Raw genomic sequence first — 15,657 nt, forward strand, 5'->3', positions numbered from 1 at the left:
GATTGAAGATCAAATGAGCACTTGTCATGAAAACAATAAAGCAGAAACAGGTTACCAGCGTCTCTTTTGTGGGAAAGAGGTTGCAGGGAAGTGAAAAGGGCATCACCTACTAGGTTTCAAAGCCGATTTTGAACTTTGTCAAGGTAGGATAGGATTTCCGGGCAGCTCCTGCCCAGATACGGCAACAGTATTCCATTTTAGGACGTATCTGGCTCTTATGCAGGTAGAGAATTGCATTGGGAGTTAGATACCTTCTGGAGAGATAAAATAATGCAACCATTTTTCCAACGACATTGGCAACAGATTTGATGTAATTCTATTTTATGTCAGAAGTAAAAGTCCAATCAACAAGAGTCTCTTTTAGATGAGAGCTATTCATATAAATTGGGGACAAGTGGGGATCAGAGCGTTTATGATGAAAAGATGAAATATTGTTTTTTTTTCTAGTTTCTATTTTAAACCTCTCAAAATGCTGCCCCCTGACATGGGCCGCTTGTAAAATAGGGACACATTTTTCTGATTCCGATACCTCCAAAAGTTCCAATTTTTTACAACCTTTTTGGTAAAAAAAAAATTCCTATTTTTGTGTTAGCTTTTATTTATTTTTTCTATTTTTAACTTCTCCAAATGCCGCTCCTGATGTGTGCCACTCATAAAATAGGGGCACATTTTTCTGATTCTGATATCTCTAAAAATCGCGATGTTTTACAACTTTTTCAGCATAAAATTTCAGATTTGTTGTTAGCTTTCATCAATTTAAAAAAATTTTTTTAACGCATTCAAAATGCCGTCTCTTTTGCGCTATTGTATTACATACTCAATGCCTGAGGAGAGAGACTTAGACATCTTGGTTGTTGTTGGCCTTTGAAGTGTTGCCATAGATCGTAATGTCATCTGCACATATGTCGATGAATGAACTTAGAATGTTAAAACACTAAATTTTTTGCTATAATATCAAACTTTAAAAATTGAAATATTGAATTTCAAGTAAACCCAATGGTATCTACTTAATTGCCATGTCAGAGTAATGAACATATCCCAAAATTACAAAAAATCATAAGATAGAAAACTAATAATTTTTTGATGACAATTAACGAAAATTAAGTTTTGCTAAATTAGCCGAAGATTTCCAAAGTTTTCAGGAAATATTTACTTCCCTTTTGTTATGATTCAAACTCTCTGGTTTCTTTTTTTTTTCATTAATAATTATTTTTCTATGTTATCATTTTTCATAATTTTTGGTTAGGTTCATTTCTGCAACATAAAAGTAGATACCATTGGTTTTACTAGAAATTCCATATTTTGATTTTTGAATTTCGCTATTATAACGAAGAAGAACTCACTAAATTATATCATGTTTGATTTAATGTTCATTTTATGTGCTCGCATGCAATAGACAGCTTTTAGACTTCTAAACTAACCTAGCTCTACCCTTGCCAACTGGCCTTATTATCTAAACTATCCTATATCTAGTAACTCCAGAACTCAAATGTAGCCATACCAATGACTTTTTCGTGTTGATAGCACACACATGAAACTCTAGTCCCCTTCAAAGTAATCTCCTCTGGCTGCAATGCACTTATACCATTCCAACAACTTCTGGAAGGCCCCATGGAAGTCTTGTGTGAGCATGTCAATAACTCTCATCACAGTTTCTTTCATCTCCTCAATTGTCTCATAATGACACTTCTAAGGTTTTCCTTGAGGTTAGAGAATAACCAAAAGTCGCAAGGAGCATGGTCTGGATTGCGGAATCTGAATTGATTAGTTCGACCATCTCCCCACTGTAATGATAATGTCTTTCTTTCTGATCTTCTCTAAGCACCCTTCGAACAAACTTTGTACAAATCTTCAGCATCTTCAGCTCCTCACAAATAATTGTATGCACAGTTCCCACACTGACATCAAACTGCACTTATTATCTCTACAGACACACAATGGTCTTTATCCATGAAATTCTTTATTTGGCCAATCAACTCTAGTGTTCTGACTTCCTTACTTCCCCCACACCTCTCATCATCCCTCACAGACTCCCTGCCTTCCTTGAATCTCTTATGCCACTCAAAAACTGATGCTCAATTTATGCAAGATGGTTCAAAAGCAGTCTAAAACATTTCATACATTTCTGTGGCATTTTTTTTTTTCCAAGTTTAAGACATAATTTTATTGCATGTCGTTCTTTTAAAGTATTCACACATCCAGATTGCATTTTTGAAATTTACCAGCTGTAACATTCGGGCTTTAGTAGGGTGTATTCCAATTCCTGCTGTTCATTTGGACCTGAAATCATAAAAATTTGTCAGTCATCTCATGTATAGCAATAACGTACTGAATTTTCAAAGGTTTATTGTAAGAGTAAATTGGATTCACAACTCTACCTACATTGTGTACCATCTGAAAAAGTATGATACTACATGTATTTATTTATACGCATTGATTTAATTGTGATTTTTGTGATTTTTAGGTTTCTGAAGGAATGGCCTATCTGGAGAACAGTAATTTTGTACACAGAGATCTCCGGGCGGCCAACATTTTAGTTGGAAGCAATAACACAGTTAAAGTGGCAGATTTTGGGCTGGCACGATTAATTTCTGATGAAATATATGAAGCTCATGAAAGTAAGAAAAATTTTATAAACAGCTTTTTTATTTTTTTAATTTATTTTTTTATGCTTTTCTTTTTATTTATTTTTATGCTTTTCTTTTTATTTATTTTTATGGCTTTTTATTTATTTTTTATGGCTTTTTATTTATTTTTTATACTTTTATTTTTATTTTTTATGCTTTCTTTTTATTTATTTTATGCTTTCCTTTATTTATGGCTTTTTATTTATTTTTTATGCTTTTTTTTATTTATTTTATTTTTTTATGCTTTTTTTATTTATGGCTTTTTATTTTTTATGCTTTTCATTTTATGTTTTTATTTTTATTTTTATGCTTTTTTATTTATTTTTTATGCTTTTCATTTTATGTTTTTCTTTTTATTTTTATGCTTTTTTATTTATTTTTATTTTATTTTTATCCCCTTTTTTATTTTATGCTTATTATTTATTTTTTTATTTAATGCTTTTCTTTTTATTTAATGCTGTTCTTTTTTTATTTATTTTTCCTTTATTTAATTTTTTTAAACAATTTAAAAATCAAAACAACAGAATAAAACTACCTTAAATATATATAAAAAAAAAAAAAACTTTGTACAGGTAAAAATTGCAATTCCAAATAAACTAACAGGAAATCTCGTTGATATACTTATTTATCATGTAAAAATAAGTATCACCAAAAACCAGGAAAAATTATTGAGTAGAATTTTAATTAAAGAAAAAATATTTCGCCGATCCATCATTTATTATTACTTTAAATGACTGACTTATCTCCCCCTGATTTACAGCATTTCCTCTCTTATCAATCTGAAAAATTATTGGGTAGAATTTTAATTAAAAATAAAAATCAGTTTTATCATGTTTTGCTTTGGTTTCTTGAAAATATTTTTCAAAATGGTGGACGAGACTCACTTCTTGAATAATTATAAAATTTGATATTGATGCAGTGTTGCATCTCTGTACCTGTTTTACAAGTATTTTAATGGAATGTGCTCTGATGAAATCATTGCACTTGTACCCCCTTGGCGTACATATCTCTGACAAACCCGCTTAGCAACAGAATCTTACCCCTTCACTGTTTAGGTCCCTAAATACCAGAAAGCTTTCTATTCTAATAGTTTCCTCCCTTGAACAGCTAGACTTTTCCTGCTACCTGCTTCCCTGATTGTACTGATATGCAGAAGTTGTTAATCTTCACTAGGCATAGTCCCAAATAATACCCCTTACATCCAAGTGGCAATATGCCTTGTTAGGGGTGAACGTGAGTGTAAAAAAAAAATTGAAAAAAAAAAAAACAAACAAACAAAAAAAAAATCAGCAAGGGAAGATAAGTCAGTTTACCATTTAACAAAGTAATAATAAATGGTGGATTAGCAAAATAATAAAAATAAAAAACTGATTTTTATTTTTAATTAAAATTCTACTCAATATTTTTCCTTAATTTTTTGGTGGGGATATTCATTTTTGCATGATACATAAGTATATCAAACAGTTTTCACTTGTATAAGCATCGTTTTTGTTGTGACATGTTGTTCACTATAGATTTATCTACTAAAAATTAGGAAAAACTATCGAGTAGAATTTTAATAAAAAAATAAGAATCAGTTTCGTTGAATTTTACTGATCTGCCATTGATAAGAGAGGAAATGCTGTAAATCGGGGTCATTTAAAGTAATAATAAATGATGGATCAGCAAAATATTTTTTTCTTTAATTAAAATTCTACCTGATAATTTTTCTTGATTTTTGGTAAGGATACTTATTTTTGCATCAAGGAGTTTTCATTGGGAATGCGATTTTCATCTGGTCTCCATATTGTATGAGCATAAAAAATTCTTTGTGGCTTGTGAGCATTTGCTCACTCTAGTTTATTACTTCCATTTTGTTGGATGTTTTGCCAATCTTTCCACCATTAGCAAAAGAACCCATATTGTTACAGGTCAGCTTAATCCAGCACTTAGACGACCTACCAGAAGGTCTTTTACCAAGAAATTCTTTCAATTCTCAATATATTTATTTACCTCTTCTCTTTAAGGTTAGATGGGTTTTGGAAAGTCATTGCATTAGGTGAAATGCTTTCTGACCTACAAGGCCTACAAAAAAAAAAAATGCTTGTGCAGCACTGTCGGAATTCCCCGTTAACGGTGCCTAATATGACAAGCAATGAACTAACGCCTTCTCAGAGAGAAATTAAAGCCTGTGAGAGTGAACCTTCTAAAACTGAACAGAACCGTACCTCAGCCTAACAGTAACAAAGCCACTGTCAGACTGATTGTCAAAGACCTATCTCAGACTACTCAAGCTGTACACATGTATGTACTTATGCCTAGTAAATTTTCATAAAATTAAAAAAAAAAAAATTAGAAATAGAATAATAGTTAGAAAATAGGATCTCATAGAATATTAGTCTTTGCGCGAAAGAGTGAGACACATTATGTTTTTAAATAATAATAATAATAATAATAATAATAGAATAACAAAGATTTTCGCTGGCGAGGACTATTATTGACTGTACCCAGTTATACAGTCCTTTTGAAATTTTCATCTCTATTTTTCTCGTTATGTACTGAATTAATGAAACCTATATGAAATATGTTCCTTTTTAAATTTGAAAGATTTTCTATTCTGAAAGAAGTTTTAAAAAAATCTAATCTAAAAAAGTTAAAGTTTTTGTTAAAAAAAATCAGACCTGTATTACAAAGAGGGAGTTGCAAAAAATGAGTTGTGGTGTGAGGAGAAATACAAACTGAAATAGAGAGAAGGAGAGTTTTAAAATATAATCTTAAAAAGATAAGATACAAGTTAGAAAAGCATTTCATCCAAGGCATGAAAATTGTTAAACAAAATGTTTTTACTATAGGCTTTAAAAATAAAGGTACAAGATTCAATTTGAAATTTATTTATCTTCAAAGTGCACTTTTATAAATTTTACAAAGTAAGGTATAAAAATTTTGTCTAAATTAAATCAAAAAATTACCTTGGATTTATTTTATGTAATGTACATTTTGTTGCAATTTAAAAACATTATCTTTCATCTAGCAATTAATGATATAGATATAAAATTTTCAATGATTTTTTTTTTTTTTAAAGTGCAACAGAATGTACATTACATAAAATAAATCCAAGGTAATTTTTTGATTCAATTTAAATTAGATTTATGGTAATTCTAATGTTTATAGTTCAGTTAGAGATTAGCAATCACTGTGTAAATGTGTTACTATGCCCAAAGCAAGAAAACTAACCAAAGTTGAGCGCTCTCTAATTCTAGGATTCCATAAGCAAGAGTTGTCACAGCAAGCAATAGCAGCTAAGGTAAATCACAGTAAAACTGTTATTTGAAACTTTCTAAAGAACACTGAGAATTATGGAAAAGCAAAATCCTTTGGTATACCCCCCCCCCCAAAAAAAAAAATTTCTCCTGCATTGAGTAGGAGAATCAGATGGGTTGTTACCAATGATAGAGGACTTCTAGTCAAATTAAGGCGGTTACAGATGCTGATGTCAGTCTAATAACCATCAGATGACGCTTACAACAAAAAGGCATGGTAAATCAAAAGCGTATACAAATTCTTTGATTGCTTCCATGTCACAAAGTGGACCGCTTAAGATTTGGTCGTGAATACCAAACCTGGGATGTTGAGAAGTGGGAGAAAGCCCCGTTTTCTGAAGAGAAAAAATTCAATTTAGACGGACCTTGAGTTTTCTACAAGAAAATGGAGTCCATCTCTTGGGATATCCTGCATGCTCACTGGACTTGAACCCAATTAAAAATGTTTGGGAATGGATGACAAGAGAGGTTTATCGAAATGGCAAACAATATTCAATAAAAAATGAACTTCGTGAAGCCATCTTCAGAAACTGGAACAGGATCCCCCGCATCTTAATGGAACCCTTATTTCTAGCATGCCCCAAAGAATTTTTAAGTCATCAAAAGCAGTGGAGGTAGAACTCATTAAGTTTGATTGTTGAATGTTTTCATACACTTTTCATACAATTTAATAGAATTTTTGTCTCTGGTCTTATAATTTTGATCATGTGTAAAAAGTCTGATTTAATAAAAATGTAAATTTTAAAAATAAATCTTTGGAATGTAACTTTTTGTTTCCATAACCTTTTAAATTGTAGTATTGATAACCTTAAGTCGGAAGAGTTTAAAATCTATCCTTAAAAAAAAAAGTTTTTTTTTAAAAAGATATTTAAGTGGTCTTAAATTTTTGATCAGCAGTGTATATATAGACCTTATAAAGGGAAATATTTTATATTCCAGTATTATCATTTTAGCTGTATTGTTTTATCACCAAATATATAACATGAAAATAGAGCAAGAAAAACGTTTAATGCAATAATATTTAATTTATTAATAGTTTTTCATGGAAGAAAATGAAAGGATCTTAAGAGACATATAATACATAGTGCACAAAGAGATTTTAAGTTTGTTTGTTTTTTGTTTTTCTTGAGTTCATTTTAAACATTTTTTTTTCCTTCATTCACATTTATTCATAATTTTATTTGAAATTTGTGTACTTATATTTTTATTTAATCGAGGGACATATTTTTTTTATAATGGAGAGGGTATGATAGAAATTTCTCATAAATAAATATTTAAAGGTGTTGATTTTATTTGATGTCATTTTTAAACTTTTTTTTTTATTTTCGTTTTTATTTTTGTATTTATTTATTTTTAGATACGAAATTCCCTATAAAATGGACAGCACCAGAAGCAGCGTTCGAAAGAAAATTTAGCATAAAATCAGATGTCTGGTCATTTGGTGTTTTGCTTTATGAAATCATTACTTTTGGGCGCGTTCCTTACCCAGGTAAATATTGCCCTTTTATCATCTTACTTGTACAAATGTTGCAACTTATTATTTATCCTAACTTATTTAAGAAAAGGTTTTGGCAAGAAAAAAATTTGGGGTGCTTGTCCAGAACTCCCCCTTCCCCCCATTAAAAACAAAAATAAAGAAACATCTGTATGATGTACATACTTGTGGCAAAACGAAAATATCATATTCCAAAAAATCACGTAAATAGATCAATTAGTTTTTATTTCTATAAAGAAAATCATTTTTAAATGATTAGTTGGAATTTGTAGGCATTTTTTTTTTTTTTTTTTAAATTGGATTTTCCCTTCAAACAAGGCACAGTGCCACTTTGATGTAGGGGCTACTATCTGGGACATAATTTTCAGGGATACTATGTAGGGAGTTTAGCAGCAAGATGTCTGTTTACATTACACTTGAAATTCTGCATGTCGGTACAGTCGGGGGGAAACAGGAACCCAGAAGGGAATTCCAAAGTCTAGTAGTTCTCAGCAAGAAACTTAGAGTAGAAGGCTTTCTGGCATCTGAGGATCTCTACTGTGTAAGGGTGTGATTTTGCTGCTTGTCGGGTTTATTTACGTCAAGAGGATACGAGGGCTTGTAGTTCGTCAGAGCATCTACCATTAAAATACTTGTAAAACAGGCAGAGGCATATAACATTTCGTTGGTGGGACAGAGGCTGAAGCCTAGCTGATAGTTCGAGATCTATTAGGTTGGCGACTTTTTTTAACCCTGTCCAGGAGTGAGAGACTAGTAGCAGATGCACCAGCCCAAATGTGACAACAATGCTTTATACATGGGCGAATGGTGGCCTTGTAGAGGTACAGGATACTTTCAGGTGTAAGTAACTTCTGTGAACGTTAAGCCGATGACTTTGAATAAAGTACCTTCAGGTAATATATCATTAGCCATGGCTATTGGTGATTGAGAAGGTTTCTTGTAATTATTAAATGAAACAAACTTAGTCTTGGAAGCATTGAATGTTACCATCAATTTTGTCCCCATTCCATTGCAGACTGGAGATCTTCTAGAGTGTGGTGTCATCAGCAAATATACCCCTTTCAGAGACAATTTTATCAGGGAGGCACAGTGGTTAGAGTATTTGGAAAAATCAGTTGTAAAAGTGATATTCCCTTGAAGGTTGAAGGTTCAGTCCTCAGTGTAGATGAAGGAAAAAATACAATTGTGAATTACTTGGGATCTCTATCCAGTCATGGTTGACGAAACAAGCACATGCTACTCCCCGTGAAGTAAATAAAGGGTTCCGTTCAAAATTCTGTTGAAATTCCAGAGTTTGACAAGATATACTTGAAGAAGGTTGGGGGTTACATTGACTAAAACATTGTGAAAATAACATAAAGATGAGAACAGTAGTCTGAAGAATCCAAAATAATACGAATAACCAATCCTCATCTAACAAAATTTAGAAACGCAATTGAAAAATCAAAATAATATGAAAATTTTCAAATTTTTAAATGATTCTCCAGTTTAGGCCTTATATGAAACACCATTTGTAAAAATAAAGAAAAACGTACAAAAACTTAAAAGATTCTCTTTTGCGTCCTATTTGTTTATTTATTTCTTCTACTTATTAAAACGTTTCTGTTGCTATTCTCTTTTACTTTTGCTTTTAAGGTCTGTGTGTTCTTATCAATGTTCTTACTTATGTGTGTGTGTGTGTGTGTGTGTGTGTGTGTGTGTGTGCGTTCTATCCTTACAGTTTCTTGCCTTGAAGGGTCTCGACATGTATGCGCAAACATATAATGTGTACATACCTGCTTGTCTTGTCCAGCGGATGATATCTTCTTGTCGCTGGCTCCATCTCATGGAGAGTGGTACTTACTGCTGCAGATGGATCGATAACACGAAATGGATTGAAGCTTCAATTTGTTTTATTAAAAAGGCAAGCCTATGTCTCGAACCCATGGTTGTCAGAGGAGAGACCCTAATGTCACGTCTGCTTCATCTGCAGTCCAAAACCAACTCTCACATGTGGTCGCCAACCAGAAACCTACGACTACAAGCCCGTTACCCCTAATTTCTGGTGCATTCTCTCTAGGTTAACAAAAGGTGACTTGAGTTTGACCCCTGTCAAATCTAACCTTCTGTGACCCCACTAAACTCGCTGATGGGAATCGAAAATATATCTACATAACTTGCTTTTTCTACAGTTACCTAGATAGCATTTAAGCCAGGATTCCCAATACTACACTTGTTAGGTTAAAAAAAAGGATGTACATGAAAAATTATGCAAATTTATCCAGTAATTTTGTTTTAGAAAAATAAAATAAAATTTTATCCGTGAAAGCTGTCGGTAGCCATTTTTTTTAAGGGATGTAACTTCAATTCAAGCAAAAAGAGTCAACGGAGATCCTTCCCCCTCTTCTCCCCATGTTAAGAATGGTTTTTAAAAACAAAATACTGGAGGAATTATTTTTAAATTTTGGTATAGTCTTTTAGTCTTAGTAATCAAGTTCTCATGCAATTTTCTTTTTTTTTACTTTTGTTTTAGAAAAATAAAAGAAAATTTTATTAGTGAAAGCTATCGATAGCCATTTTTGGCCTTAAGGTCAATGGACAAGGAATATAAATCAAACTTTAATTCAATCAATCACCTTCTCCCCATGTTAAGAATGATTTTTAAAAACAAAAATATTGGATGAATTTGCTTAAATTTTGGTATACAGTCTTTTAACTTAATAGTTAAGTAATAAAGTTTTTTGTGCAATTTTCTTTATTTTATATTAGAGTTAATCTGAAGAAATAACAATTTTTCTACCATAGAGCCACATCCCTCCATTTTTATCCTCTTCCTCCTTTCCTTTCATCCTCTTCTTCACACTAAAATGTGACAAAAAAAAAGAGGGGGCATACACTGTGGATGATAATAGTAATTATGTTCATTTTCTTTTCTTTGTTTTTCTTTTAGGAATGACAGGAAACGAAGTGCTTCACAAAGTGGATCGTGGTTATCGCATGCCGAAACCAAACAGTCCAATCGAATGTCCCGATTCGTATTACGAAGTAATGATGCTTTGTTGGAACCAGAATATTGATGCACGTCCAACGTTTGCGTATTTGCATTCCTTCTTTGATGACTATTTCATCTCGGTAGAACCGAATTATGTTGGCTGAAGGCCGCGCTGAAATCCATCATGTTTGAATATGTACAATACTGCAAAAGAAAATAAGAAATCATGCAAGACCAGGAACACCATAAAGACGTCCCCTCCCCCTACTCTTAGCTATGGGAGAACTTTGAGTTTTAAAAAAAAAAAAACTGTCTCTGAAAGGCATGGGGCACTTTCTAAATACGATGTTCCGATTTCTTTCTTTCTTTTTTTTTTTAAGTGAGAATTTAAAAAAAAAAAAAAAATTAATAAAATCTGCTGTGCATGAAATATGCGTTCAGTTTTGGCAACAAAATACCCCCCCCCCCAAACATTGCCTGATATGTAAAATACTACAAAAAGAGCAAAGTCAAGTGATTCGATTTGCGAACGTTCCATTTGCTAGAAATGTGTTAATTGTCCACCTTTCTTGACGGATTCTCAAATTTGAAAAACAGAAATAACAAAATGATAGTTAAGTATCAATCTGAAACTTATGTAAAAAAAAAAAAAAAAAAAAAATCATACGAACGATGCGACGGAACTATTTTTTTTTTTTTGTAATTTTTGTCTTTTCTAGACACACAAACTTGTCTCTCTTCTTTCGGTTCTTATATGAATAACAAATATGTATATTTTGGTTTATATATAAGAACAGTTGATGAAAAGAAACGCTAATTTTATTTTAATTATTTTATTTTTTTTATTAACATAAAGAGAAATGTTTATTTAAAATAAAATTTAACAAAAGAACAAGGATGGTTGGGAGAAAGATATGCATATATATATATATATATATATATATATATATATATATATATATATATATAAATATTTTATTTTAATTACACCCCCCTCTCTCATTACAATTATTTCCAATGTCCAAAATCCATACTTGCCGATCAAACTGCCATAATAACATTTTTTATGGTCTATATAATTTTTTCTGAATCTAGAAAGATATTTCCAAATCCGTTTACTTAGCTGAATTTTTTGTTTTTGTTTGTTTTTTTTATTTGAAAATAAGAAAAACATTTTTTTAAATGTTATTGTTGGTATATTTTGTTTCTTTTACTTTATCATTTTTCTGTTTTTATTTTCAAGCATTCCTTTTTTTTTTTTTTTTTACTTTTATTTTAATGTCTTTTGTTTACTTATATAAAGATTTTAGTTGATTACATCTTTGTAATTATTATTTGCTTTTTAGACATTTTTTTTTCTTGCTCCCACTTTCATCCAAAACAAATCTTTTGCATGCGAGTAAAGTGCGACTTTTTTTTGTTTATTTTACGTTGTTTTTTGTTTTTGTTTTTTTTTGTTTTTGTTTCTGCTTTTTTGGGGGGGGGGTATTTTTTTTTGTTTTTTTTTTCTTCTTTAAATAGGCTGAACTTTTATTTTAGTTATTTTACATTTCTCGCATTTTAATAAAGTTCAACTGCCCACTTTTATTGAGTGAAAGTATTCACTTTAAGCATTAGTAGATATTAAGAAAATATGAAGTGGAACCAACACGTTTCAGATGAAAACATTACATACATTGTCATGCCGAAATTAGTATAAATTCCAAAAATTATGAAAAATAATCCCATAGAAAATGTGCTTTTAACAACAACAAAAAAAAACATCCACAATTATGTTCTGAGATTCTGTGTTTTTGGACCTTTTTGGACCTCAAGGGAGATAAGTCAGTTTGTCATACTTAATTTGTCACACGACTATTCTACAATAAAGCTTGATAATTTCATAAATTTTACTTTTGCTTGTAATTATTTTTCTACTGGATCAATTTTTGGAATTCATACAAATTTCGACACAACAGTATATAATAATGTTTTCATCTGATATGCGTTGTTTTAAAAAAATTTCCAATTTACACAAACACTAAATGTGAATTATGGTATTTTTTTTCCAGCATGATATCGGAATTAAAAGAAAAATAAATCAAACCAGATGTATGCATGTATCATTTAAAAAAACAAAATGGCTGTTTCCTTACATTCATGCCGCCATTAAAAAAAAAAAAAAAAAGCATCTTATCATTTTTTTTTTTTTTTTTTAAAGATGTCAATTTTTGCAATATTTACTCCAATAGTAATAACCTCTTTGGTTCATTTTGATGACAAATAAATTAAGTTTATTTGTTTAAAAAAAAAAAATGGTTCTTGCCCAAATTGTCCCCACCCATCATATTAAAATAAAATAAAGAAAAATTTGTATGATGTACATACCACGACGAAACGAAAATATCATATTCCAAAGATCACATAAATTGATCAAGTAGTTTTATTTTTAAATAAGAAAATCAAATTTTATGAGTATAACAGGAGTGACCGTCTCACTAACCATTTTGGAAAAACAATTTTTTTTTTTTTAATATGGAGAGATAACTCAACAATCATTCAAAACTTTATGCTGTAATGCTTACAAATCACCATTAATCACTTTAAAATAATTTTCTTTATAAACATGAAACTACTTGATCAATTTGCATGATTTTTGGAATCTGATATTTTCGTTTTGTCACTGGTGCATACATGATACAAATTTATTTATTTATTTTTAATACAGGGGAATTGTGAACCAGAACCAAAAAAATCTTTCTTCCTTCAACATAATGTATATCACTATTTAGCATGCTTCTCTATGAGATTACAACAGAACAAAGCATTCGCTGTTCTGATGTTGAGGTGAACCTTATGCCTGATGCTTCATGTTCTGGGTGTAAAAATAGTGTTTTGTGTTGCTGTAGTTTTATACAGAAGCAAACAAGGTTGTGATACCTATAAGCATATTGTGTATTTAAGTAAAATTTTAGGGGGAGGGGTGGGGCATACACATTCTACTTATTTGTTATCTAAATGCACTGTGATTCTAAGTACATACAACTATTGGAGTACCCTCCCTCCACTTTCTCCAAATAGGACCATTTAAAAAAAATAATAAAATGCATTTTTTTTTTTTTTTTTATGGTGGTATGATTGTAAAGAAGTCCAGAAACATTTTCTTTCTATCTAATATATATATATATAAAGTTAGTCAGATTCTTGGATTTACACCTAGATAGCATTCCACTTAACAAATCGATATTTGATTCTTCCTAGCCAATGAATTACACAGATTTTTAATCTGTGTTTCTCATATTAAAAAAAAAAAAAAAAAAAAAAAGAAATTCCAATTAATTTCATCGATTATATATTCTATTCCATTCAATAAGTCTTACTCAATTTTTACAGGTAATGCAAAAGAAAAATCTAAGTATATATACTCCCTGATCAGAACAGCTAAATAAAAAAAAATGGTAATTTTTAATCATGTAAATCTTTAAATAAGGAAGCTTTCAATCGACAACTTCAATTCCTGTCTTTTGAAATGGACATTATTTCTTTTAGAAATAACTCTTATTAACAAGGGATTACTTTTCACACAATTCTTCCCTGATTTTTTTATATAGCCTTTATAACGTGAAACTATTGTAGTTAAAATGTATACTCCTAAAAAGATCAACTAAGATATTCATGAATGTCAATATCAGTTGAGTGTAAAAAAAAAAAAAAAAATCAATCATACAGATGAAAAATGTTACGCACTAATTTTCACTCATTTAGAGAATTTTAACTACAATAAATTTAAACGAGTAAAGAAAAATGGAGAATATTTGAAAATGCTATATATTAACACTAATTCATCGAGGAACAAAAAGCATGTAAAATTGATTGCTAACAAATCTAGAACAATTTGTATTAGAGAAAAGAAATTGTTTGCAGAAATGGTAAAAGAAACAGAAATAGCGACACTGTTATTTATACATGAAGATAGGGAAAGTAAGGGAGCTGCAATATACTTAATACTTTAAAGTTTTCTAAAAAAGAAAAGAAAAAAGAAATGACCTTAAAAATAGCTGATACAATAATAGTTTTGATACAGTATATAACTTAGACATATCTTGACTACAAGAAATAAAAAATGTGACCCAAGTTATGTCAGATAAATCTGAAGGTATCATGATGATCTGCAATTTCAAATGTTGATATGTTAAAAAATTTGGTTGCAGTCAACATTTTAAAATATAAAACAAATATTAGGATTTATTTACTACAAAACAAGGTATAAATTCATCAATTTCATTTATAATTAAAACAGCTTAAAAACACTTATATCAGTTTTTGCCATCATTGTGGTTGTCACAGGATAAAAAAAAATATTCCATTTTCAAGAAACTTTTTTCCTATTTCTTTATTGTATACTAACTGCCTGCGTTGCCTATGAGTAAAATAGAAATAATTATTTTGTTAACTTTAAATTGATTGCCAATTAGAGGCAACTAGCGTTTACACTCTCTAAACAGTTAATCTATAAAAGGGGGGATAACTCAATTGGCTGTTCATAACATTGATTTGATAAAAGGTTTCGTTGTGTCACATGAAAATTTAATTAGTGAACACCTTAAAATACAAAACGAATATTTGGATTTATTTACAACAAAACGATTGCTAGATATAAAATTGCAGGAAACAACTTAGAAACACATATATGGGACCAGGTTTTGTTCCAAATAATGAATGCTTAATAAAAGTTTGATAACACTTTTGCAAATCTGATCATATATGTGTTGGAATAAAGTTAAAATGAATAAAGGAATATGCTAGATATAAAATTGTGGGAAATAACTTAGAAATGTAGAAGTTAAAATAAAAGCAACATTTTAATATGTAAAGACGAATAATAATTTTTTTTAAAAATGGAGAAACTGGTTTGATTTTTCAAAAAATATATGTCAGAAAAAGGGAAAAATATTGATTAGGATTACAGTCTGGATAGATTTGATGTTAATGAAATGTGGGAATTGTAAACACTTATATGTAAACATAAAAATGAAGTTTGCAAGAAATTTAGTTCATTAAAAGAAAAGAAGGAAAGATAAATTAACAGATTTAACTTGTATGACACTTTCCTTCAATTTTTTTTTAATTAAAGTTTGAACAGTGGCCCCTACAAAAGTTTATTTGATTTAAAAAGTAAAATATTACAAGAAGAAAAAAAAAAAAAAATAGATCACCAGCTGAAAAAGCTACATTGTTACAAGATTTATTTTAATTTAATTTTTTTCACGTTCAACAGCAACTCTA

The 15,657-nt window shown here is 30.1% G+C and overlaps 1 protein-coding gene across 5 annotated transcripts in view; it reads left to right on the plus strand.

Moving 5' to 3' along the window:
- The window catches only part of LOC145280015 (tyrosine-protein kinase yes-like), a 414,499-nt gene extending 403,282 nt beyond the window's left edge, over positions 1 to 11,217 (plus strand). For all 5 annotated transcript variants that reach the window (XM_080131652.1, XM_080131655.1, XM_080131654.1 and 2 more), the window contains 3 exons: positions 2,465 to 2,618; positions 7,284 to 7,415; positions 10,351 to 11,217. In XM_080131652.1, the coding sequence (XP_079987778.1) occupies positions 2,465 to 2,618; positions 7,284 to 7,415; positions 10,351 to 10,556 (492 nt within the window). In that variant the 3' untranslated portion in view covers positions 10,557 to 11,217. The remainder of the gene's footprint in view (positions 1 to 2,464; positions 2,619 to 7,283; positions 7,416 to 10,350) is intronic.
- Positions 11,218 to 15,657: the final 4,440 nt, after the last annotated feature.

The sequence above is a fragment of the Euprymna scolopes genome, chromosome 7, assembly GCF_053919585.1.
Source record: "Euprymna scolopes isolate OS-2025 chromosome 7, ASM5391958v1, whole genome shotgun sequence".
In the NCBI taxonomy this organism is placed as follows: Eukaryota; Metazoa; Mollusca; class Cephalopoda; order Sepiida; family Sepiolidae; genus Euprymna; species Euprymna scolopes.